This window comes from Haliotis rufescens, unplaced genomic scaffold, assembly GCF_023055435.1.
Source record: "Haliotis rufescens isolate VD_foot unplaced genomic scaffold, xgHalRufe1.0.p SCAF_32, whole genome shotgun sequence".
Taxonomy (NCBI): Eukaryota; Metazoa; Mollusca; class Gastropoda; order Lepetellida; family Haliotidae; genus Haliotis; species Haliotis rufescens.
Window position 1 is genome coordinate 1,929,668 of NW_025964024.1, and position 26,040 is coordinate 1,955,707.

The following is a 26,040-nucleotide window of genomic DNA, read 5'->3' on the forward strand; positions in this document are numbered from 1 at the left end:
TGTTGTTGCATAAGTTTTAATTATTTGTTTACTAAATATTGTTTTAAACATATTTATTTCACAACTTGTGAACTGGATGGGTAAACAAGCAAAAACTTATTTGAATACCGCTCCAGAATTAGAATACAATATGATATGACAAAAGTACAGTCAATGAATACAATTATATACATGTTCTTATTATAGAAACTACGTTGTCGGCGCTGTCAGGTCGCATTTTTATTAGTAATAGTGTACTGCAATATACGGCAAGGAATAGTATTATAAATTTAAGATGCTATGTAAAATCACAAAACCTATTGGCAGCTGAATGTAGTCTTGTACTGATTTAAGAATTTCTAAGTTTATTTTTGACGTCCTTTCAGGATTACCTAATAGAATTGAATTTAGATCATATCCCTTAACATAATAGTACATATTCTGTCTTAAATCATTGTAATTTGGGCATATGAGAAAGAAGTGAAGTGCATCTTCAGTGTGATGGCCACAGCTACATGCAGGATTATCTTATAAATATTGCCTGTGGATGCACATTTTATAACCAGTGCTTGTTTATTTTCTATATGCTTTTATTTCATTTTTTATTTATTACAGTGGTTAAAATGATTATAAATATAAATTGAAACTTATAATGTGCAATAAGCGGGTTATAGCTGAAACGACACCTTAGCAAAACGGCACTGACTGGCGAAATATTATTACTTGACGAAAATGATACCTTGTTTTTTTTTTACCTTGGTAAAATAAATGAAATTAAACTTGGATTGATAAATTGCAAAGACCAATAATTGTGAAATGTTAAAACAAGTTTACATTAGAAATTAGCCTCTACTCCAACTTATCCTATACCCGACTCAATTTATTGTGATAACATGCTTTGAAGTAAAATATATGGAATTAAACACACATCGTCTCATACAAACACAAATACATGTAGTTGTTAAACGTTGGAACAAGTTTACCTTCGAAATTAGTCCCCTACTCCAATTTACTCACCGACTCTGATTGGCAGACACAGCTCACTTGTTGTGAATGTATTTTTCACTTTAAAGTTAAAAGTACTCAATGTCAAGCTGAAACTGTATTTAAGAATCCTAACATGGTGCTGTCAGATTACAATTTTTCACAATGGCCTTTCGATGTGTCATTTGAACATGTTGAAAGGTTTTACAAGGGATATTTGTCAGTAATAACTGATGCTATTTCTGCCCTTACATTACAACAAATAAATCAGCCAATATGGAACTATTTTATTGATATGTGGCAACAAACATACTTCAGGCTGTACAGTTTACAAATGGGTTAATATCTATGTCATCTTGTTCCTCCTTATGTCTGGGCAGTTGCTCGCTACAATTTCGGAACTTCTTTACAGTTACAGACAGAAAATACCAGAACCGTTAACTACTACAAATCAAATACTGTATGGGTTTCTCTGAAAGTGTCGCCACAACTGAATATCTTCAAATACCTGTATTTGGCTATAACTTTGACTAATTTTTTCTGTTCCTGCCTATTATCAATTCCTGCCTCAGGTAAGGATGCAGTGATTTATTTAAGTGCACACATATATCACAGATAAACTCCTGAAGTCTATGAAAGTTATTTACAAGTTATACACATAAGGACTTAAAGGTGGAGAATGTATTAATGTCAACTTCTTTATTATGATGATCACAACATTTCGGAGTATGTACTTACTCCTTCATTAGGTGAATATTCACAATTCTGCTCCAAATGCTTAGATCAATGCTCATATTGTCAACCATATTTGCCATTTTTATATCATATTCATGTGTATAATACATTTTATTTCTAATAATGGCGTAATTGGGACACACAAATATAAAGTTACCCAATACTTTCCGTAACGGGCGACAATGCTTGTCTAAAGAGTTGATGCATGTCAAGAGTTGACTTGGTTGATGCATGTCATTGATACCAATTGTGTGGGTCGATGCTCATGATGTCAATCACTGGACTGTCTGGTCCAGACTCGATTATTTACATATTATGATATAGCCGGAATATTGCTTGAGTGCGACATAAAACAACAAACCAAATCATAAGTGCAGGATGAGTGATTTGAAATTAGCAAGTTTTATGTGACCTTCAATCACTACAACCTGATCCGAGTCTTGAAAAGATATGTTTTTGATTCAGTGAAAATTTGCATCATGAGAGTTTCAACTGTAGATACAGTTAATCTGTTTTTGTACAGTTTCTGTTTATTCAATGTATATGTTGTTCAAATAAGCTTTGCCTCTTCACCAACCCTATTCCTCTTTTGGAATAAATAGTGTCTAATAATTCAAACACCATCACTACTAATCATCCTAGTAAACACAACAAGGAAATGCACATCAAAAACGTCATTATTATTATTTCTGATCTCTGATAAATTAGAAAAAACTGTTATCCAGCAAGATACATTTCCTTGGTCCCAAGAAGCATGTTACATAGTAAACTGACTCCATAAGTTGAATAGCAGTCAGTGTGGTTGTAAAGGCACAACTGACTAAGCCGTCACTACTCAATTAAGTAATTAACGGACAATTGCAAGTACTAATACCCACCCGACACTAATTGCCCTGTTAATCCCTAGTCCACAATGAGTTGACATTGAGTTCATTTTGCTAATTAGCTGTTTTTAGAGTAGCAAGGTAATAAACATCAAAGGTGGGGCAGGCTTTGATCATGTGTTCTGCAGAAGAGATGATGTCACTTGTTTTATGTTTATTTAGGATTAGCTACATCCCTTCATGCTACCAAGGCAGCCCTTGAGATTATCAGACAGTTTGGCTAGACACAAACTGATGTCTCTTGTAGCACACTATGTGTCAGACACAGACTTTCACCACTCTGTGCAGATGCATATCAATGCATAAAGAACATTGGGTAGATGATTCAACAATGCCACACAAGTCAAAGTTGGGTTTCACTGTATTTAGAAACAGATGATGGATCCAAAACTTTATAACAGTAATTATGATTAATTTAAACTTTGCCAGGCCAATATTTTGGCAGATTTGCATGTTATTGTTAATCTTCATTTAGTTCATTTTCAAAAAAGATAGGATAAATGATAAAATATGATAATGAGTCATGAATATTTGAATTCAGATCAGAACAAACAGGGAGGGTCACCCCAAAATGTGAGAGTCTCTAGGGGAGGCTTTTGACAAAATGGACTTTGCATTTTCTTTCAGGGAGGGTTGTGTCAAAAAATGAATGAGAACATACCGGTAATGCATGACCGGCCCCTTTAATGTAATATACATAGTTTTTAGTTGATGGTTCAGGTTGTACTTTTCAGTTGAATTTCTTATCACTGTCTATGATGGATTACCAATTAACGGTAGATATTAAATATCCATAATAACTTAGATAAATGCTTCTACAGTCTCATCCTAATTTGTCAAAATTTGAATTTCAATATAGCTTCCATTAATGAATTAATGAATTTGGTGAGAATATCTATTGTCTGAATTCCTAATATACTTTCTTTTGTATTTGGTGTGCAAGGGTAGCCTAGTGGGTGAAACAGTCTCTGAAACCCGGGTTCAATTCACCACATGGGTACAATGTGTGAAGCCCATAGCTGGAATATTGCTAACAAGCTGCATGAAACTATACCAACTCACTCGTTCATTATGTTGTATTTTGAGATCACTTACATAACATGTGTTTTGATAATTATGAATAGTTGCATTTATGTATAAGAACCTATGTAACTTAGTTTTGCATAGTCTTGTTTACCCTTCCTTTCATTTTGATGTAATGCAAACATTCAAGCAAAATTCAGGTGAACCTTGTGGTATTGTTTTAGAAGACCGGATACATTTTTGTATTTTCTGAACACTTTTCTGTTTGCAATGGCTTATTTACATGTTCAAAGATTGGTTAAATATCAGTTGCAAGATAAATTGTCAATACCTCACTGTTCAAGAAAACAACTTTAAACATTTGTAAATATGTGTGTGTTTCATAACTTTTGACTAACAAGTTTCTAAAGATGTTATGAAATGTTTCAGGTACCTGGATTTCACAATCTGACACCAGCTACATTTTAGAAGATCTTGCTCACACAATTCAGACAATGGACTCGCCGGATGATGAACAGTACTCCTGATAACAACCAACAGATTCACCTCAGAAAGTGATGATTCTGAATGAATAATGCCACATCAATGTTACTGTAGGTGGTTTTATTATGACACTAATGAAGTCTGAATGAATTTATGCCAAAGCACTGTGACTATGTCCAGTTTGTGTACACCAATGCTGACTATACAAATCTGAATGACTTTTGTGGTTTACTGCAGAAACAAAATTGACTTTAGATTTTCTTCTTCAATAAAATTCTTCTGAGATTTGACTAATTTGTTTATTTAGAAAATGGCATTGAAGCGTCTGTTCTGTAAGGCCTTGCAAACACCTCTGGTTACTTTATGCTAGTTCCTCTTCTTGCTTGATCAAATTTCAATTTGTGATATGTACCAATGAAATGCCATATAATCAATAAATAAGGTTTTTTTCCAAAAACATGATTTGTTTTGCTTCATTAGCATAAAGAAATATGATACTGATCAGCCATAACATAGGTGCTGAACAAATATAAAATGTACGAATGCCCTGAATGTTTTCCTACTGTAAATACAGCTCACTTAACAAAAGTTGTAGTTCCACCTTAGTAGACAAATGACATTGATATTTTTTCTGTACTTTATTTAGGTGTTTTCTATGGATGCCATTAGTCTTATGCACAAATTTGGGACAATTGTATTCTGTTTTATATTCCCATGAAACTACACTGTCCCGATACAAGTACTGATACCGTTCCAAACTAATCTGTTAATCTCACCAGGGCCAAATGCCAAAGCACATAGCCAATGACTTTCCATTTTTTTCTGAGTGAGAATGCTGTTTTGCCACTTTTAGCAATATTGCAACAATATCACGGTGGGGGACACCAGCAATAAGCTTCAAACATTGGACCCATGTCGCGAAACAACTTGTGAACAATATATGCCCACATATCTCAGATTGAGGAGGATATTTACAACTAAAATAACACAGAACATTACAACAGGTACCTGTAATGCACAGGCTAATATTATTTACCAGAAGCAGGTCATGAAGAAAATTTGCATCCGGATACCTTCCGGAAACCTTCCGGAAACCTTCCAGATGCCTTCAACAACCTTCAAATTGCTTGGTATTTTCAAGTTAATTTTTTTATGTGTTTCACACTTAAGTGAACAAAATGCACCCCCCAAATTTTGACATTTTCTATGGAAGGTTTCCGGAAGGTTTCCGGAAGGTATCCGGGCCGGATCCAAAATGGGTAGGTTTCCGGAAGGTTTCCGGAAGACGGAAACCTACACTTTTTTTGCTGTGCTATCGATCAAGTCCTCAACAATGATACTACACTGGCCGATAAAATTAAAACATTGTTCAGAGAACAGGGAATAACAATTGCCAATATTTTAACCGCGTTGGGATTTATTATATCGACTTTGACTCTCACGTTAACAGGTGGCACAGGTGGTACAGGTGGTGGCGGATCACCCCCTACGTCGGATGGTATAAAAGAGTGGATAAAAAAGCATTTAAAAGCATTAGGTTCAGCACTGGGAAAGCTCGCTGAGAAAGCCGCGGCTGCACTTCTCGGTATAATAGGGAGTGTTGTTTCCTGGCTCTTGAATTTATTAGCTAAAACCACCACTTGGCTTAGTCAAAACTTGTGGGGGTTGATCGTAGCAATTGCAGGGCTGTTGTACGTGTTCGCTAAGAACTATTTAACCAAATCATGAGTAAACCAACCGAGACTCCACCCACTACAAGCGCTGTTTTTTCATCGATATGTTGTTGATTTTTAGCCTCAATATGCGGTGGTACTTGTGCGTCAGTAGATGGTTGTGCATTAAAAGATGTTTTAGTAGATAACTGCGGCTTGACTATTCCCTTTTCGCCCGTGATCGTTTGCGTTCTTAATTCTACGTTAATATCTGAATTTATACCTGGTTTTTGTTGATCGGTGGCGATAACAATTTTATTATTATAGCCTATCACTTGACCGATCTTAAGTTCCATATTACTCGGAGACATGTATAGTCCGGCGCATTAACGTAGTCCACTTTGGATTGAGCGTACTGTAATGCATCTTGAAAACGCTTTATAGACGATGGTATGTCAACTGGTAAATTAATGGCGTCCTCCACGTTTGAGACAAACTGTTTTTGCGCATCGAACGCCATCCCAGTACCGATGATTCCCGTTCGTGTTTGCGATTGCGCTCCGAGAATTGCCCACACATAAGTTCTTATCGATTCATTAACTCTTTCAAATCCTGGGTTAGTAAAATTATTTTCCGTTTTATCATTAAGAAATTGATTCCAAGCATCTGTTGTATCGTTTGGATGCACAAACTTTGTTATAATATAAGGAATGCTACTCTCAAAGTTCATACGATCTGCTCTAAACTGTTTACTCGAGAGAGCAAAGCCTGAAGGGATCACACCCTCTTTAATTAAATAATCGCTTTTATCTTTAATAGTTCTTTGTCCATTGTACGGAATACCTAGACCATGGCTAGGTCCTTTAATGCGCCAATCTTTACTCGTAGAAACATTAAATTCATTACAAATACGTTCGAAGGCCCTCTTATTATAATGATTATTTGCGTGATTCCATGCTGGATCCATCGGTAATGGAGCACTAATTTCTTTAAGTATACGTCTAATCTGATAGTACACGTGAAATAATATAACAGACTTATATAGTTTAAATCCTGGGGCATTAACAGATACGCCACATCCCGTTGTGGCACACCATACGGCAAAGTTTAACTGATTCTGCCAAAATTGCATTGGTTAAACCAATCGTCAATCATTTTATCGTTAGTTGCCGTGAAACTGTATTTTTCAAAGATATCGTGGAATTTAACGGTAAACTCAGCACCGGAGGCAGTTACTATAATCGATTGATTAGTAATGTAAGTTGATTTCATATTTAAGTTATGATATAGTATCATTGTATATTTAATATGTTTGTTACACTCCCGGGAATAACAAATGGTCAGTCTATTGAACTGCTTCATACTATCAATAACTCGGATGGACAACTCGGAGTAGCTCTATGCGATGTAACGTATTACCCACGGTGGACCAATATAAATGCTTCGAGAGGTAATAATGAGTTTCATATAACAGATAAACAAAATATTATTGAAAAAAAAATTAATATACCTGATGGGTATTACAGTACATGTTCACTCAATGATAATTTTTTTAAGCCTAATGGAATTAGTATCACACAAAATGAGTCGAATGGGATAGTGAAAATCGGCACTGGAGAAAAAGGTATGTGGATTCATGAGAACTTAGCAATTACACTTGGATTTACACAGGTAGAAAGATCAAGAGACTTTATATTATCAATATTCAGGACAACATCTGATGGAGATGCATTACCCGATTTAGTTCCCTCAATAAAGAGTTTATGTATCCATCTTGATCAGATCAGTATGACGGATAATATTCAACAAGAAAGTCCTTCAACTCTACTCAGATGTGTTCTAGTGAAAAATGAAAAATACAATAGTGGTAGAACGGAATCTTTCTCAACATTACAATATAAAAAACTAAAACGGGGTATTATTTCAGACCTTAAAATTTCTGTATTAGATGTAAAACACCAACCTGTACATATAGGATACTTAAGTGTAACACTCCATATTATAAATAATGGTTGATTCCATATTTAAGTTATGATATAGTATCATTGTATATTTGATATGTATGTTACACTCCTGGGAATAACAAATGGTCAGTCTATTCAACTGCTTCGTACTATTGATAACTCGGATGGACAACTCAAAGTCGCACTATGCGATGTAACGTATTACCCGAGGTGGACCAATATAAATGCTGCAAAAAATAATAATAGGATAATTATATTAACTTCATATGGTACTAGCAAATCCATTACTATACCTGATGGGTATTACAGTGTAAGCTCACTCAATGATGAAATTTTAAAGCCTAATGGAGCTAGTCTCTCACAAAATGAGGCGACTGGGACAGTGAAATGGAACCATGCAAATATAATTGTATTGGACCAATCAGGTAGAGAGGAATTTAGTCGCTTAATTGGCACACATCAGGATGTTAAATTACCCGATTTAGTTCCCTATAAAGAGTTGTTCATCCATCTTGATCAAATAAGCACGACGGATAATATTCAACTAGAAAGTCCTTCAACTCTGCTCAGAAGTGTTCCAGTGAAAAATGAAAAATACAATAGCGGCAGAACGGAATCTTTCTCGTCATTACAATATAAAAAATTGAAGCGTGGTATTATTTCAGACCTCAAAATTTCTGTATTAGATGTAAAACACCAACCTGTACATATAGGATACTTAAGTGTAACACTCCATATTAAAAATAATGGTTGTTGCATCAGGCCCTGGAACACTAAGACAATGTAATACAATTGCGCTTTCCGATCTCGGAGACACAGAAGGATTTGATAAACTCGGTACCAATGGTAAGTTATACGCTTTACACTTACACGATAATGTATACAAGCGGAAAGAAGTCACATTCACGGTTAATCTAGAAGATTTAAGCGATGTCGATGTTAGTAGACTAATTAAAAACACTTCGTACAATATTACTCGCAACGACGATAATAAATGGACTATGATCGAAGCAAACATCGAGTGGCTACTGAATATCATCATTACCCCACCTTATGTGATGATGGGTAAGGGACATAATTTAACTAAGATAATAAATTGTGGCATCGTACTCGCGGCTTATATCCCATCAAAACGAAAAAGTGTGTTAGTCACCCCCCTGCCAGAAATCCCAGGTCATATGTTATATAGTCGTCCAGCCTTAAAAAATATTACTTTAAATTTGATTACAAAATTCGAAGATATTAAAGATAACTTGAGTGCAATACCTAATCTTTCTACGCTTATTATTGAAGTCTTGTTCGGAGATGCACCGGTAGATGCCTTCGAAATATTACCAGGTCTATCGATTAAATGGCTCAAGAAACACGAGCGTCAACGTTGCAGCATTATTCATATCGGAGCATCGCCCGTTGCAACCCTCGAGGGGGTCCAAATTATTAAAAGTGACAGCATTTCTCTTTCTAAGATATTCTTGCCGTATAATATACATTTGATAAGGTTGATGTATAGTCTCAAAACATTTAAGCAAGACCAATTAAAGACTATTATATGATCGTAATATACACTATGAGTTTATATCCAGCGCTCGATGAAGCATTTGAAAAGATGGAAACTGTAGATGGATTTCAATTACATCAAATAAGCGACATAAAACATCGAATAGAGAAGGATAGGGAGTTGAGACTTGGATTGTATAAAAAGTATCGCAGAGCCGTGAATGCTCTGGACGGAGTTGACACCGCTCTTGTAGTATCTGGCATGGGACTCGGTGTAGCGGGTATCGGTTTACTATCGACTATAATCGCCGCGCCTATCGTGCTCAGCATGGAAATAATAGCTGGAGTCTCGGGACTGGCAGGAATAGCGATAAAATTCATTTCTCGTAGGTTACAAAAGAAAGCATTAAAACACGATAGTATTCGGATACTCGCCGATGCAAAGTTGAACAGCATCGAGGATCATATTTCGACAGCTATGGCCAGTTGTAAGATATCCGAGGATGAGTTTCGTTTAGTGCTGTCGGAACTCACCAAATACAACGAAATGAAGCAGGAGATTCGATCAAAATCTCGTAAGACCAGTGGTATTAGCGAAGACGAGAAAAAAAAGTTCATAGAACAGGGGAGGCAACAAGCGCGTCAGTTATTCCGTGCCAAAACCAAAGAACTGGTTGGAGATTAAAAATAGATTGCTTACTATCGTTTGATCACATTTAGACAAATGCTTACATAAATATATATAATAATGGAGAAAGCTATTAAATTGAAAGAATTACCACAAGGTTATTATTATATCAGTGATGTCAAACCAACCAAATACGGTTATCAATTGTTTCTTATCAATTTACAAAAAGAGTGTCGTTATATAGTCTGTTCTCCTAGTAAAATGAACGAAGAACTTAATAAAAATGTTGAATATCGCTTTATCGATAAAAATAATAAAGAATATTTTTAATACCATTTAGACTCATCTAAAGCAATGATTGGCCCCAGGTATTGGTGAGCTGGAGTCAATGATGACTATCATTGAATCGCATAATCATTTTGGCATAAAAAATGCCACCTGTAGTAGCAGTATAGGTAATAAATCTGGCTCCAGTGGAAGTGAGCCAGAACCCCCATTACCTATACTACTTGTCCGGATAAACGTGTTTCTGGATATTGTTATGAGAATCCATTATACATGTATATTTACTATACATATATGTAGAATATATTAAATGTACTTTGTTATCATGAAATGTATATTCCTACCTTTTCATATATTATGTTGCTTGTGTACAGATTGCCAGTGATCAACACTGACCCTATACACACTTCACTTCACATTGTCTATATGTAAGCCCTGGTAAGCTCACAGCCAAGTTAAGGCTGATGTTATGCAATTGTGGCTTGGCTATTGCTCAACAGGTAGACAAAGTGGTCAGTTCCCAGGTCGGGTTGGAGGTGTTAACTGAAATGCCATGTTGGCAAGATTTTAAACTTTAATTGTGTATGCCATGTCGGCAATTTGTGAACTATGGTGTATTCTGGATTACACGAAACATTCACTGGATCTTGTTTGGAAATGATGTGATTTTTCATCATAAAGTAAGACTGTTTTTATTGTGATTGATACTTGCTTTTGCTGTTTGTAAATAATATGAATCTTGATTAGGCTGCCAGTATTAAATTATTTTTAAATTGTTGTGTGATCTCTCCTTGTTATGTATGGAAACGGTTTAGTGGATCCACACGTAACAATATCTGAATACCATGTTATCTGACCAGAAGTCCTTCCCCTACCTGAATTCTACCGAGGCATATGTGAAATGAATGGCAAAAATATGATTTATGAAGGATCGACCAATTACTAATAAAATACATTGTGCTGTACAGACCTATGCAGCATGCTGTGACAGCGCACTGCATTATTGAAACGGCTGAAGAAATGCATATGTAGCCTAGTTTAGACTATGCACTTGTTTTAGGTACAGGTACGACGGCGAGGTTGGGGCAACCTGACACACATGAGCATTAATAGCCATGTTTACCTGTACTAGTTGAGAGCCAAGGTTGAAGTCATTCATGTGTGAAACATGTTGTCGAGGCATCTGTAAACGGCTAAAGAAATGCAAGTGTAGCCTAGTTTAGATTATGCACTTGCTTTGTGTACAGATGTGACGGCGAGGTAAGGGCAACCTGACACACATGAGCATTAAAAGCCATGAGCATTAATAGCCATGTTTACCTGTACTTGTACTGCCAAAAATGCTGTCGAGGTATATCTGTACATCTTCTTTGTCGAATTGCATTATTAAAGTACATCAAGATGAGACATCATATACATTCATATATATTTGTTGAGCACGAAACCTTGAAGTGTAGCCAGGACATTTCCAAGAAACTATGGGCGGCCATGTAGCTTCAATATCTTATAAATTATATCACTGAACATAGGTCAAGGTGTATTCAGTAAACAAAGATCTGAAGGGCTGTATTTCCTTCATCGAACACAATATGCGTTCATCACAGTTTGTGACGGATTACGGATACGAACGAACTAGCACTTGTTTGGCAGGTAGGTTTTGTTAAGATTTGTTATCTTGTTCTCTCTCTAAACTCTACTTCCTTAATCACAATTTAAATCCTAAATAGACTTTCGGGCCTAACACTGTGGCAATTTTAGACCCTCTGTTTCTGTATTTACTTGAACTCATTTCCCCTAAGGTTTACACATCTCATAAGACTAAGTCATCAATGATGTCAAAGCTGTCTGACATGTTTCTTATGAAGAGTTCATGAAGCTAAACAATGTCCAAGTGACTTAAGCACAAAAATACGCGAACACTTCTGACATAGAATTTCTTAAGAAAATACAGTAAAAATGCTTCACTTTGAATACGATGTACCGTGACATAATAAAGTGGTATTTAGGTAGATATAATACTAATCTAAACATATGAATCCATTTGATGATACATCTGTGAGGTTTAAGTTGATTTTGACAGCCCGGGCCAAGTCGGACCGAACACTTCTGACAGAGATTTTCTTAAGAAAATACAGTGAAAATGCTTCACTTTGAGCCCCTTGTTTTCTTTAAATACGATGTACCGTGACATTATAAAGTGGTATATAGGTAGATATAACACTAATCTATAGATGTAAACACATTCGAAGATATATCTGTATGTTTAAAGTTGATTTTGACCGCCCGGGCCAAGTCGGACCCAACACAAGCAAAACACTCCTGATAGAGACTATGTTGAGAATGCAGAGGGAAAAGGGCTTCACTTTGAGCACCTTGTTTTCTTTAAGTACAGCGATCTGAGACACTATAAAGTGGTATATAGGCAGATATAACACTAATCTAAAGATGTGAATCCATTTGATGATACATCTGTGAGGTTTAAGTTGATTTTGACAGCCCGGGCCAAGTCGGACCGAACACTTCTGACATAGATTTTCTAATACAGTAAAAATGCTTCACTTTAAGCACCTTGTTTTCTTTAAGTACAGTGATCTGAGACACTATAAAGTGGTATTTAGGTAGATATTATACTAGTTTATAGATGTGAATCCATTTGATGATACATATGTGAGTTTAAAGTTGATTTTGACAGCCCGGGCCAAGTCGGACCGAACACCTGTGTGACCGTTGAGAGTATAGGGAGAAGAGGTCTACTTTAACCAATGTGTCTGCTTTATATACGACGATCAGTGACATTATAAAGTGGTATTTACTTATATATAGAACGTTCCTATAAATATAAACACTATGCTCACAGATGGAAATTTGTATCACGATAGCTAGAAGTATTTGATACGTTTCATATCTTACTTCGTTTAACGATTGCTCTTTTACATGGTACCAAGATCAGCGACGCTTACACACTGCTCCACTTTCTGGTTGTCAAGCGATTTACTCCGAATTACTTATTTATGGTGCACTTTTTTGTTTGGTGATTGTTCATTAATGTCATGTGTGTATGTTGCATCAATTATATGTAGGTATGATCGCCGATAATGAAGTAATTAGTCAGTAACACTTTGGCCCGTCTTGGCCCGGCCCAGCCCGACTTTTAGGCAATGCCCTTAAAATGGGAAATGTCGAGTTGGAATTGTTAACAGACTACGACATGCATCTCATGATAGAAAAGGGTCTCAGAGGAGGGATTTCAGTGATTTCCAAGAAATATGCTGAAGCCAATAATCCTGAGTTTAAAACATTAGAACATAAATCAGAAGAACCCACAAGTTATCTCTTGTATTGGGATGCCAATAACCTCTATGGGTGGGCAATGTCACAACCACTGCCCGAGCGCAATTTTCAGTGGGTGTCTGCCGATGACTTAGAGACATTAGACATTATGAATGTATGTGAAAATGCAGATGTGGAATACATATTAGAGGTAGATCTGGAGTATCCCCAAAACCTCCGTGACACATAGTGATTATGCCCTTGCCCCTGAACCCATGGTAGTCAGTCATGAAATGCTCTCCCCTCACTCTCAAAACTTGAAAAAGGAATTGAAAATCAAAGGGAAACCTTGCAAAAAGCTAGTCCCCAATTTATTTGATAAAGAAATGTATGTCATTCACTATAGAAATTTACAGTTTTATATATCTCAAGGATTAAAGCTCGTCAAAATTCACAGATCCATTCAATTCACTCAATCTCCCTGGTTGAAACCGTTCATTGAGTTTAATACACAGAAAAGAAAAGAAGCTAAGAATGAAACGGATAAAGCATTTTTTAAACTGCTCAACAATTCTTGTTTGGGCCGCAGCATGATGAATGTGCGCAAACATGTCAATGTTGAGCTGGTGAACTCGGCCAAGCGTCTCAAATTCTTTCAAAATTTTCAACTCTGATTTGGCTGCTGTGCATTTGAAAAAGGCTACATTAAAATTGAATCAACCACTGTATGCAGGCTTTTCTATTTTGGATCTCTCAAATATACACATGAATGATTTTCATTATAACTTTATCATACCAAAGTACGGGGACAAGGCCCAACTCTGTTTCACTGACACAGACTCATTGTGTTACCACATTGAGACAGAGAATGTTTATTCTGATATGGGAGAACATATGGAGTTGTTTGATACTTCAAACTATCATAAAACCCACCCTCTCTACTCAAGAGTCTAACAAGAAAAGTCCTAGGCAAGTGTAAAGATGAAGCTGAAGGTTACCCCATGGTTTCATTTTGCGGCCTTCGACCTAAATTATATTCTTATGATGTTGAAGCCCCAGAGAAAGATGAGAAAACTGATGAAATAATAGATAATGTCATCAATGAGGAACAAAGAGCCAAGGGAATTTCTAAAACTGTGATTAAGAGACAATTAAGACATGAACTGTACAAACATTGTCTCATGAAGCATACTCAATTTAGACACCAGATGACCCAAATTCAAAGTGGTAACCATCAGCTTTATACTGTTCAAATCAATAAAATTAGCCTTTCCCCCTTTGATGACAAAAGGTATGTCTTGGAAGATGGGGTAAACACATTAGCTCATGGACACTATAGAGTCAAGTCTTAGAAATCATTTCATTCCTTGTGTGTATGATGTATTAAGATAAATTGACACAGCCATGTTATGATGTAAAAGTTTCTGTTTGAATATGATGCTACATGACTCATGAACATACCCAAATGTATCATCTCAATGATTTATGTTTGTTCATTATGTATTATACTGCTTTTTGTGTCTTATTGCATTGAAAATGATATATAAAATGCATTGTGTTGGAATATACTGTGCTGTAATCAATGGATATAAAATGTACTGCTATTAAAATATGATTGTTCAATAAATGTTTGAACTGTATCTGGTGCGTTTGTGTGTTTTATCAATATTTAGAGTACACAGTTGATAATAGTGTGATGTGATGATTCGACTCATATGCTAATAAAATATGATATGATTCGGTGACTTAACATTTCAACTGACAGGTAAATTCAAATAAAATACTAAAAGATTGTATCATAACTCAACTGGTATTTTTTTTATACATGACTTTATTACATATGTACAATACATATAACAATATGATATGTAGAGTCACATAATTACAGAACAGTGTTTTAATGTACAAGAGTTTAATTATTATTAAATATCCTCATCATCATTATCATTATCTTGGTCATCATCAGATTGGTTGACCAGTTCTAAATCTTCGGCCATTGACATGTCCACATGAGAGAGGATATCTTTGACCACTGGTTTCATCCACTGAGTGATTTTACGATCCATTTCATTGCGATCCATGTCAGGGTCTAACTGTTTCATTTTCTCTAGAATAGGTTTGAAGACAGGTCCGTTTCCAAAGTAGCCTATATATCTAATGGCTTTCACGGGTCTTTCAAGGAAAGTAGTTTTCCAGCACTTCGTCAATTTCTTTTCAATCCATCTCTCACGCCTCCCTTCATCTTCATACTCTTCTTTCTTCTTCCAGATTTCTTCCCTGCACGTTTTTAGTGTTTGTTCCCACATGTATTCTAAGCCTTTCACTTCCCTCTCTTTATCAGCTTCATTAGGTTTATGTGCGTCAACTGGACTCATAATATCATCATGGTTATTTGCATTATACACTTTAGCTCGTTTCTTCAAGGGTTGCCCTTCAATCTCTGGGCACCAGGTTCTCACATGACGTTGAAGGTCATGATTGTTTTCAAACATAATACCACACTCGTCACAGGAAGGCATGGTCTCGTCTTCTCTGACTCCACAGTGTTCTCAGCTAGTTCGGAGATGTTCTCCGTTTGAGTTTCTGGTGTGAAATGGTGCGGAGGTTCAGACGGCTTCCCTTTTATAGCTGTGCTATGTGGTGTTCTCTGACTTATAGGTTCAGTCTCTGGTATGAACTGTTGGCTTGTGTTAGACGACCTCTCGACTACAGGCTTGTTCTCATTCCAGCTCAATGTTGGTATAGGCTTCTCTTGATCTAACCTGGCTAATATATTTGACTGTAACCTGTTTGCTTCCAGCGTGATAGGACGTAAGTCAATGGTTAGATTTCCATATGGCTTTTGGACAGCTGATTCATATGCTGACATGAACCTATCAGAGTTATTAGGATAGATGCGTCTGGCAAACAAGTGAACTTGATATCGATCCACAGGAGAGTTAAATAAAGTCCCGTAATGAGAATTTAGAGCAATGTCACGTGATTCCTTCCCTCTAGGAAACAAATTTTGTAATAACAAGAAGATAATAACATTCTTGTGATGAGAGGATCGTGTGAACAGCTGTGAGATACGTTTGTCATCTTTAGCCTCGGCCATTAGGTCATCCAAAACAATCATATTGTTGTTTCTAGCATCCAAGAAGTCATCGTCGGTAATATTGTATGGAATTCCCTTCACAAACTTGACATGAGGTAACTGTTCACTGATTAGTTGATAGAGGGGTTGCTATTGAGTATAACACCAGATGATATTGGTAGGCTTAGGTTGAATTAACCCTTGCAATAACGTATTATATACAAATACACTCTTGCCACTCCCACTTGGACCAACGATCATTGCATTAGACGGGATTGTAAACGTGAAGGCTTCATTTCAACTTTGCTGCTGATGCGGCGGCGGCCGCGGCGGCGGCGTTGTCACAGGTGACAAACCATGAATATGTCTTTTATGACGAAGTAAGACATCTCTTCTTGAAAATGTCTTGTCACATTCTGAACATGATGTTGACTCCATGACAGTCTATATCCAACTGACACTGTTATTATACAAAGTTTTGTTTTATATAACACGTTAATCTGCTGCAGAGAATATGTACACTATCATTGCAGTTCTTCTGTTTGTTTTGTACAATATGGTACGGTTATCCATATTGTGGGCAGCTTAATCTCCAGCTCATTGACGGAACGATGGTCTTGCTCCAAATGAGTGACGTATGGCATTGTCTGTTCCTTATATAGCTTGCAGGTCAGCCTCTGGGATCCAGCTGTTAATCTTTTTTGGGTAGCCCATCCATTTGACTAATACCTCCTTTCTGCCCGTTCTCTTCCTCTTTTTCAATACTTTCTCTACCCGCCACATAGCATCTTCAGGTTTATGCACGTTTTGTAACTCATTCCCATAGAAACTCCCTGTCACAGGGTCATCTGCCATATCTTTCACACGATATATAGGTACACCCCCTCTATAATAGTGTCTGTAAACAATAAAAATCTCCTCTGTTCATTTCTCTTGATAATCACTTTGAAATACATGTTTCAAATGAGACAGTCTCACTTGATCACCTAGTTTGAACTTGAATGGTTTCTTTCTTTGCCTTGGGTGATATTTAGGTTTTACAGATGTTTTCAATGGGTCAATATATTGTTCTGTCCATACCTTAGCTTCATTCTCTGGTGTTATGTCAGTAGGCGCACGCTCTTTCAATGATCTGTGAGGTCTATTGTTGTAGTCCTTTACCAAATCTTGTAAAATGTTTAAATAATGATAGGTCTGTTGGTAAGTAAAATACCTATACATGGTTGTCTTAAGAGTTAGAATAACCCGCTCAGCATAAGAAGCTTTGGTTTCATTCTGTGTCACATAATAAGCGATGCCTTTTTGTTTAAAAAAGGATTTCACTTTCCTGTTGTTAAACTCACCCACTTTATCTGATCGAATAATATTAGGTAAATCTGCCTGAACAAATATCTTTTTCAAAGCTTTGATGACACTATCAGGGGTTTTATTTTTCAATGGTTCAACCCACAAATACCGAGTAAAAATGTTAATTACTATGAGTAAATATTTAAACCCATCATTGTCTGCAGCGATATTAGATACATCTGCTAAGTCTATATCCCATCTGTCATTCAGTCCAGCAGCCACGACTCTATTCCTTTTGAATTTATATCTCAATGGTCGCTGTAACGTGTAAGCGTCTTGAGAAGCAAGATACTTCTTAATGTGATGTAAGCTGATATCAAATTTTCCCTCTTTCTTGACAATATGATAAAGCTTAGTTGAACCGGAAAAGGAGCCTGGGTGTTTCGGGTCATAATAGATGTTAGACAAATACACTTTCCAACCGTCTGCTGGCATGGTTACGCTTGTACTGAACCCAATTCAATGCACACACCACTTATGTATAGTCAACTTATGTCTCGCATTCAGAGGATAAGCGAAGTTGATACAACTGGTACATACTCCCGGCTATCTATCTGGAAGAGTTCATTCTAACCCCCTCCACTTACAACGCCTATAATAACACTGCTTTGCATTGATCCCCATAGAAAGGGGTGACAGGTTGTTGAATGACATACAGTGTCCTATAGCTAGTGCCGCGATTATAGTGAATTACCCCCTACGCGATAAACCAGTCCATTCAAGCGCGCTTTCATTGGCTGCAGGCGTGACATGTTGAGACACGCACGGCTCCCCACTCTCCTACCCAGAGTTCCATGCGGCCGGTGTTATAGTGTTATGCTGAGTCACCACTGCGACGGAGCGTGATATAATAAACATTCCTCAAGGCGAGGCTTATCTTTGAACATTGTATAGTATTTACCCTTGGAAGATTAAGTAGCAGATTCATTCCATTTTTGATAAAAGTTATCTAACAAGATGGCTTTAGTAATTGCCTTTAACCAAGTTAAACTGGGGAAGGACTGGGTGTCCCAAATCCAATTCAAACCAACCTCAAACAAAATATCTCTTACTCTTGTTAACCGTACAAAATGTAAACTATTTGTGGAATTAATATGAAAAAGAAGTCGATACTTTCTACTGGACAATTTTTCAGAATTTAATATGATCTTTCCCCAAAATGCAACCATTCTGACTTTTATTTGAATTTCTAGAGGATACCTTCCTAGCTCACCGTAAACCATGTAGTTGGGGTACTGGGCTGTAGGTGTTTTGGCATGTGGACGTATTGGGAGATATGTCAATAATCAGGCAATGTGTATATTGAATTGTTTTAAAGGCATAACTTAGAAGTTGGCGGATGTCAAAGTAGACACAATTTATGGATATCATCTTCTTTATTTCCTGTTCGTTTGTTTGTTGTGTTACGCCGTATTCAGCAACCTCCCAGCTATATGATGGCGGTCTGTAAATAATCGAGTCTGAACCAGACAATCCAGTGATTGACATCATGGACATGGATCCACACAATTGGAATCAGAATCAGAATCAGTTTATTCTCAGAAACCACAAAAGGTGGTACAAGAGCATATTACAATAAATAATTATGCATATGTACAAAAAGCAGACAAGATGGCAATTAATAACAACGTGATTACCTAGCATTTTTAATACTAACAGACATTTTTACAATAAATCTAGATAATTTGTTCAGATCCTGTGTGTTTGTTGTTGATAAGAGTTTTACAAATTTTATAATATTTGGCCATTCAGTATAATATGGTGAGAGAAATGTTCGCCTCTCTAATTTAAAATAATTACATCTGAATAAGTAGTGAAATTCATCAGCAATAGATGGGGAATTACATAATTTACAAGTTCTATTTTCCTTTGGAATATTTTTCCATCGACCAGTCTCATTAGGTAAATTATGATTACAGGTTGGAAAACGTAGTATTGGAATTGCTATTCGTTTTGGCAATAGAAGATATTTATCGAGAACCGGAGTGTCCTTTAAATGTTTATAGTATAAGCCTTTAGAAATAGAATTAACGTCACTTCTCCATTTCTGAAAAAAGTGATCTTTAAGTATTTGCTCTACTTCTGACACTAGCCACTTTGTTGTGCAGATTGACGGATTGTTAAATACATAAGATAATCCAATACTGTCTAATATATTCATAACACATCTAACCCAGGGATTTGTTGATGCAATAGTCTTGTTCCCGTTAAATTGACAGATATTGATATAACAGCTGTGAAAGTTTATACACACCAGTTTGATATGTTAATTTGTGCCAGAAAGATATCATTCGTTTACAAATTATTATTCTTAATGGTAGCCTACCTAATTCGCCATATATCATATAAGGAGGAGTTGGATTTCTTAATCCTGTGATAAGTCTGAGGAATTTGAGGTGTATTCTTTCTATAATTTCTAAATTTTCAAAGCCCCAGATTTCTGAACCATAAGTTGATATTGGTAATATCATCGTATCAAAAGCTGATAATACACAGTCCAAAGGTAAATTTAAATTTCTTGATTTTTTTATCAGGCAAAACATTGCTTTCAAAGCATTATCACTGAGGGACTTTAGACTTGATACTAGTTTTCTATTCCTGTGAAGTACAATTCCTAAATACGTATAAGTGTCGACAATATCTAGAGTTTTATCAGAATAGTGAAAGTTATGTTTCGAATTTTTCGATGGGCCACCACCGAAAATCACAATTTTTGTTTTATTTATATTTACATGTAATTTCCACTCTTCACAATATTCATTAAAAGTGTCCAAGGCTTTCTGTAAACCTTCTGGTGATTCATCAAATAATACAGCATCATCTGCATACAATAGAATTATGAATTGGATCCATACAATTAAGTCTTTATCTCGATCATAGTTGAGATTAACTCCTCCACACCCAGATGAAAGCAAAAAGATTTCGACGTCATTTATGAAAATTGAGAATAATAGAGGGGATAGGTTTTCTCCCTGTCTGACACCTATATTACAAGGAAAGTAACCTTTAGTAAAGTAAAAGCTTTAGTAAAGTCTATGAAAGCGCAGTATAATTTTTGTTTATTATTTTTTAAAATTTGCATAAGCATATAAATTACAAATATATTGTCAGCAGTTGAGAAAGATTTCCTGAATCTTGCTTGGGCAGGTGTTAGAATATTATTTTTATCTAAGAATTTAGTTAAACGGTTGTTTAAAATTCTGGTGAATAGTTTTCCAAAGCGACTAAGGATAGTGATTGGCCTATACGAGTTAGGATCAAGTGGGTCACCTTTTTTCTTGTAAATCGGTTTAATAATACCCACTAACCAAGATTCTGGAAGTATACCCTTTTCAAATATCAGGTTAAATAGTTCAACTAACAAAGGGGTTAATAAATCAATACTATCAATAAAATAATCATTTTCTATAAAATCAATACCGGATGCTTTATTTCTCTTTAGTTCTCTTACTGCTATCATAACTTCATCAGGTGTGATATCTCCATGTAAAGTTTCACAGTCATATTGTGTATCCATAGTACATTCCTTCATTTCCGGGTCTTCTGAAGTTGTCTCATTGAGTGACTTAAAAAACTGGTAAAATTCGTCTATTTCAGGACAAATATTGTCATCTTTTTTATCTCCTTTTAACATTTTCCAAAACTCTTTTGGAGAGTGTTTGTGTTTTTCTCTTAACATTTTACCTAAGTTATCTTTATATTGTTTTATATGCTTATCCATACATTTCTTATAAGCCTTAGATTCATATTTTAACAGGCGTTTGTTATAAATAGAATTAAATCTTTTCAAGCGGCGTTTTGCTTTGTAAAAACTTTTTCTAGCATTTATACATTCCTTTCCAAACCATGGTTTGTTCATCTTATATTTCTTACCGACACCCTGCCTCCGGGTCCCGAAGGCAGGGCGTGCAGCGTCTATCAGCACGTGCCCGGCCTCTTCAGTTATGTCATTGATCAGATGTGGGTCAGCTTGGGCTTGTCTAGCCACATGTGCTTTCCGAGTGAGAATGTTTACCTTTTCAGCATTTAAATGTTGTAGAAACCTGTTAGTTCTATCTATATTATAACGTTTTGGTCTGGGATGAGTATTGTATACTGTATTTACTTCGGACTGGATACCTACAGTTTGTTCTTGGAGTACAGTGGTGGCTGAAGAAAAGGACACTGGGCAGTGCACATCTGAATACAGGGGTGAGAAGTCTAAAATTGCTAAGTCAGTAAACAGAGGTAAGCACAAGGGGGAGGCTATAACATAGTCAACTACACTAACATCATTACATGTTATTTTACCTACATTTTTATCCTGTCCCAGTCTACCATTACAGATGAATAAGTTAAGATTTGTACATATCTCTATTATTTTATTACCTGAATTATTAACCCTTGCATTATCTTGATTAGCCCCGAACTGTGGTATATTAAGTTTATCTAATAATTTATCAGGCTCAAGTTCATTACCCATATCATTTATATCAATATCAAATTCTTCGAGTACTTGCTTATTGAATATGGTATAATCACATAGCTGTTTAGTTCTTGCATTGAAGTCACCCATCAAGATAACATACTCACTCAAAGAGAGAAAATAAAGTAAATTCTTTTCAAATTCATTGAATGTCTCACTTGTAAAGTAATTTGAATTTTCCGGAGGTATATATACTGTTCCTAAAAACAGATCTTGTTTGGTGTTACATAGTGTCTTTGATATTTTTATCCACAGTACATATTCACATTCGTCTTCTGTTATAACTGATATGTAATTTTCCAAATCCCATCTTATTGCTACCCCCAAGCCACCTGAACGTCTAATTGCTCCATTCCTATGCTGAAAGTACAGTTTATAACCTGGTAATTGAAGATCATCTAGATCATCAGTTTTGGTTTCCTGAAATCCTATGATATCCTTGTTTTTAATAAAATTGGTAAATTCTTGATATTCTAACCGCTTTCTGAGGCCACATACATTTAATGAAAGTAGTCTTAGATGATTGTGGTTACTTGCATCATAAACATTATCATTTTCATCGTCATCGTCATCATCACCTTCACCATCATCTTCATCAACAATTTCACTGTTATCATCTATACATTCATTAAAAACATCAACATTATCAGCGTCGACAGTCATGCCCTCATTTTCTTGTACATTATCAGCATCAACAGTCATGCCCTCATTTTCTTGTACATTATCAGCATCAACAGTCATGCCCTCATTTTCTTGTACATTATCAGCATCGACAGTCATGCCCTCATTTTCTTGTACATGATCTGCATCGACAATCGTGCCCTCATTTTCTTGTACATTATCAGCATCGACAGTCATGCCCTCATTTTCTTGTACATTATCAGCATCGACAGTCATGCCCTCATTTTCTTGTACATTATCAGCATCGACAGTCATGCCCTCATTGTCTTGTACATTATCAGCATCAACAGTCATGCCCTCATTTTCTTGTACATTATCAGCATCAACAGTCATGCCCTCATTTTCTTGTACATTATCAGCATCGACAGTCATGCCCTCATTTTCTTGTACATGATCTGCATCGACAATCATGCCCTCATTTTCTTGTACATTATCAGCATCGACAGTCATGCCCTCATTTTCTTGTACATTATCAGCATCGACAGTCATGCCCTCATTTTCTCGTACATTTTCAGCATCGACAATCATGCCCTCATTTTCTTGTACATTATCAGCATCAACAGTCATGCCCTCATTTTCTTGTACATTATCAGCATCAACAGTCATGCCCTCATCTTCTTGTACATTATCAGCATCAACAGTCATGCCCTCATTTTCTTGTACATTATCAGCATCGACAGTCATGCCCTCATTTTCTTGTACATTATCAGCATCGACAGTCATGCCCTCATTTTCTTGTACATTATCAGCATCAACAGTCATGCCCTCATTTTCTTGTACATTATCAGCATCAACAGTCATGCCCTCATTTTCTTGTACATTATCAGCATCGACTGCCATGCCCTCATTTTCTTGTACATAATCTGCATCGACAGTCATGCCCTCATTTTCTCGTACATTATCTGCAGTCATGCCCTCTTTTTCTCGTACATTATCAGCATTAACATTGGGATACGATGACATGCATAAACCAAGTCAGCGAGCCTGACCACCCGTTTAGTCGCCCCTAACGACAAGCATAGTCGCCTTTCGCGGCAAGCATGGGTTGCTGAAGACATTTTCTACCCCGGATCTTCACGGGTCTCTTTATTTACTGTGAAGGCGACGTTAAGGTTTAGATCCGTTGTCAAGCGAGGTTGGAAGCCTTTACAGTAAATAAAGCAGTTGTTAATAAGTCAAATAATAGCTAGCAGTCAACCCATGAGCGCCACTTACATGTTGCACGTCAGCGTTCTTTACAGTTCATTTTGGATTTATGGTATCCCCAAGGAGAAAGTACTTTGTAAATATAAGCGACAAACCCCTTCCCATGGTAATAAAAAATACCTGCCCGAAGCAGAGTCGATTGTACGATTCCGGCTGTATCATGAACATGTTTCCATACATCACTACCTGAGAGTGTTGTGCACATGCCATGTTCCTAATGTCATATCCTTTGAAACGTTCCAACAACCTAGCGATTCACGAATCATGGAAAATATAATTATACATACACTGGTTGGTTGTAGTACTGCCAGTTCCAGTAGTATAATACAAATAATCCACAGCAAAACACCAACACGCTGTAAATGCGGGCCTTGGTATTGCAGGTCTTCATGACAATATCGGAGAATACCATCCGTTTTCCCGACTGACAGTGATCTAATGCGGCAGGGCGGCAAACCAGCTGACATGGGCCTGGTAAAAACGTGTCACTATGACATTCAATGGTCTGATGCCCTTCTGTCAGCAGTGTCCTCAATATTGAATGTGGAGGTATATTTAATCAGGGCATGTCAGTTCTCCAGTATCTGGCTCTGATAGGCGTGTCATAGCGACTGATTTATGACTACCATTGTCTGCAGTACAATTGACTTCAAGGGCAATTTACCCTGTAGCCATGTCTCCATAACTTAATTGTCATTACGTTTTAGGCGCTAATCCCCGTTGTTAATCCTCACCAACATTTCATTGTAGTTTGACTGTCAGTCAGCCTGGACTACCATATCACTTCCCTTTAACTACTGCTTTTTATAGTATGGCATTTATTGCCCTAATTGATCATCCCATGAACTGTGTTTGTTAATCACGCCCATATGTCCAAAGCAACGTCGTTGTCTCTTTGTCTGTCCATTGTTGTTCATTACTATATATGTGCTACCATTACACAGTTACTACGGTGTTAGTCAGGCTTGGTATTCCGAGTGCTGGCATAGGGACGACCTCGAGCAGGATATGCTGCTCGTAGGAAACGCCCTGAGGTGAGCTCGAGCTCCGTTCACCTCTTGTACGCCTGAGCTGGAAAGTCCGCTCATTGCTGTGTTTGTGTTGTCAGAGCAGGTATTCCGCTCATTGTGCAATTGTTGTTTATTGTTTACATGTTGTGCATAAAGCGTTCCGGGACAGTGATGTCGATTTTGTCCTTTATTCCCCAAGAGGTAATTCCCCGTCAACATGCACGTTGACAACTGGTGTTAGAATCCGGCTGGTGTAACTCTTGAGTTTACTCCCGATCCAGTAGCCTCTCTGTATGCCTACCACCCTGAAGAACAATCATCAACTCGAGCCATGAAGAAACAAGATTGAAGAAAACAACAGGAATCTCTCCGAATCTCTCAAGATTTCGTTCATACACAGGACCAAAGAAGTATAAACGCCTATCCCACAGTGATCCTGACCACAGCCATCATGATGCAGATCATACAGAAACCGCCTCACGGGCACCTACAAGATAGACACTGTGTACAAGATATCTCATTGGGGCTTACTAATTTGTGTTTACTTACATGGACTCATTCCAGGATATATATTGTGTGACTGTTGATAAGTGCAACCAGGTATGTTTAATCAAAGCCAGTATATTAATGCCAAAATGTGTCTTTCCAAAATTAATTTTTATATGTGCAATATACACCAATTCCATGTTTAGTCACGCTAGATCTTTGAAGTTATTGTGTAGGGAATCTTTGAAATGTCTCTAGGCCACGCCAGACATATAGATACAGCTAGGGCCCAGACAAACCTAAGCTGTAGGGTTATCGAGTCACACCTGAAAGTTAGACTCGTAATTTCAAAAATCTAAACGACCAAATTTGTCATTCGTTACAA

At 36.7% G+C, this 26,040-nt stretch overlaps 1 protein-coding gene across 2 annotated transcripts in view; it reads right to left on the reverse strand.

Annotated features, from left to right (window-relative positions):
* LOC124126530 (NXPE family member 3-like) overlaps positions 1–24,916 on the reverse strand; it is a 71,510-nt gene extending 46,594 nt beyond the window's left edge. Inside the window, exon 1 of one of the 2 annotated variants that reach the window (XM_048380655.1) lies at positions 24,447–24,916. In XM_048380655.1, the coding sequence (XP_048236612.1) occupies positions 24,447–24,571 (125 nt within the window). In that variant the 5' untranslated portion in view covers positions 24,572–24,916. The remainder of the gene's footprint in view (positions 1–24,446) is intronic. The other variant, XM_048380654.1, reaches the window with a different exon arrangement.
* Between the last annotated feature and the right edge of the window lie 1,124 nt (positions 24,917–26,040).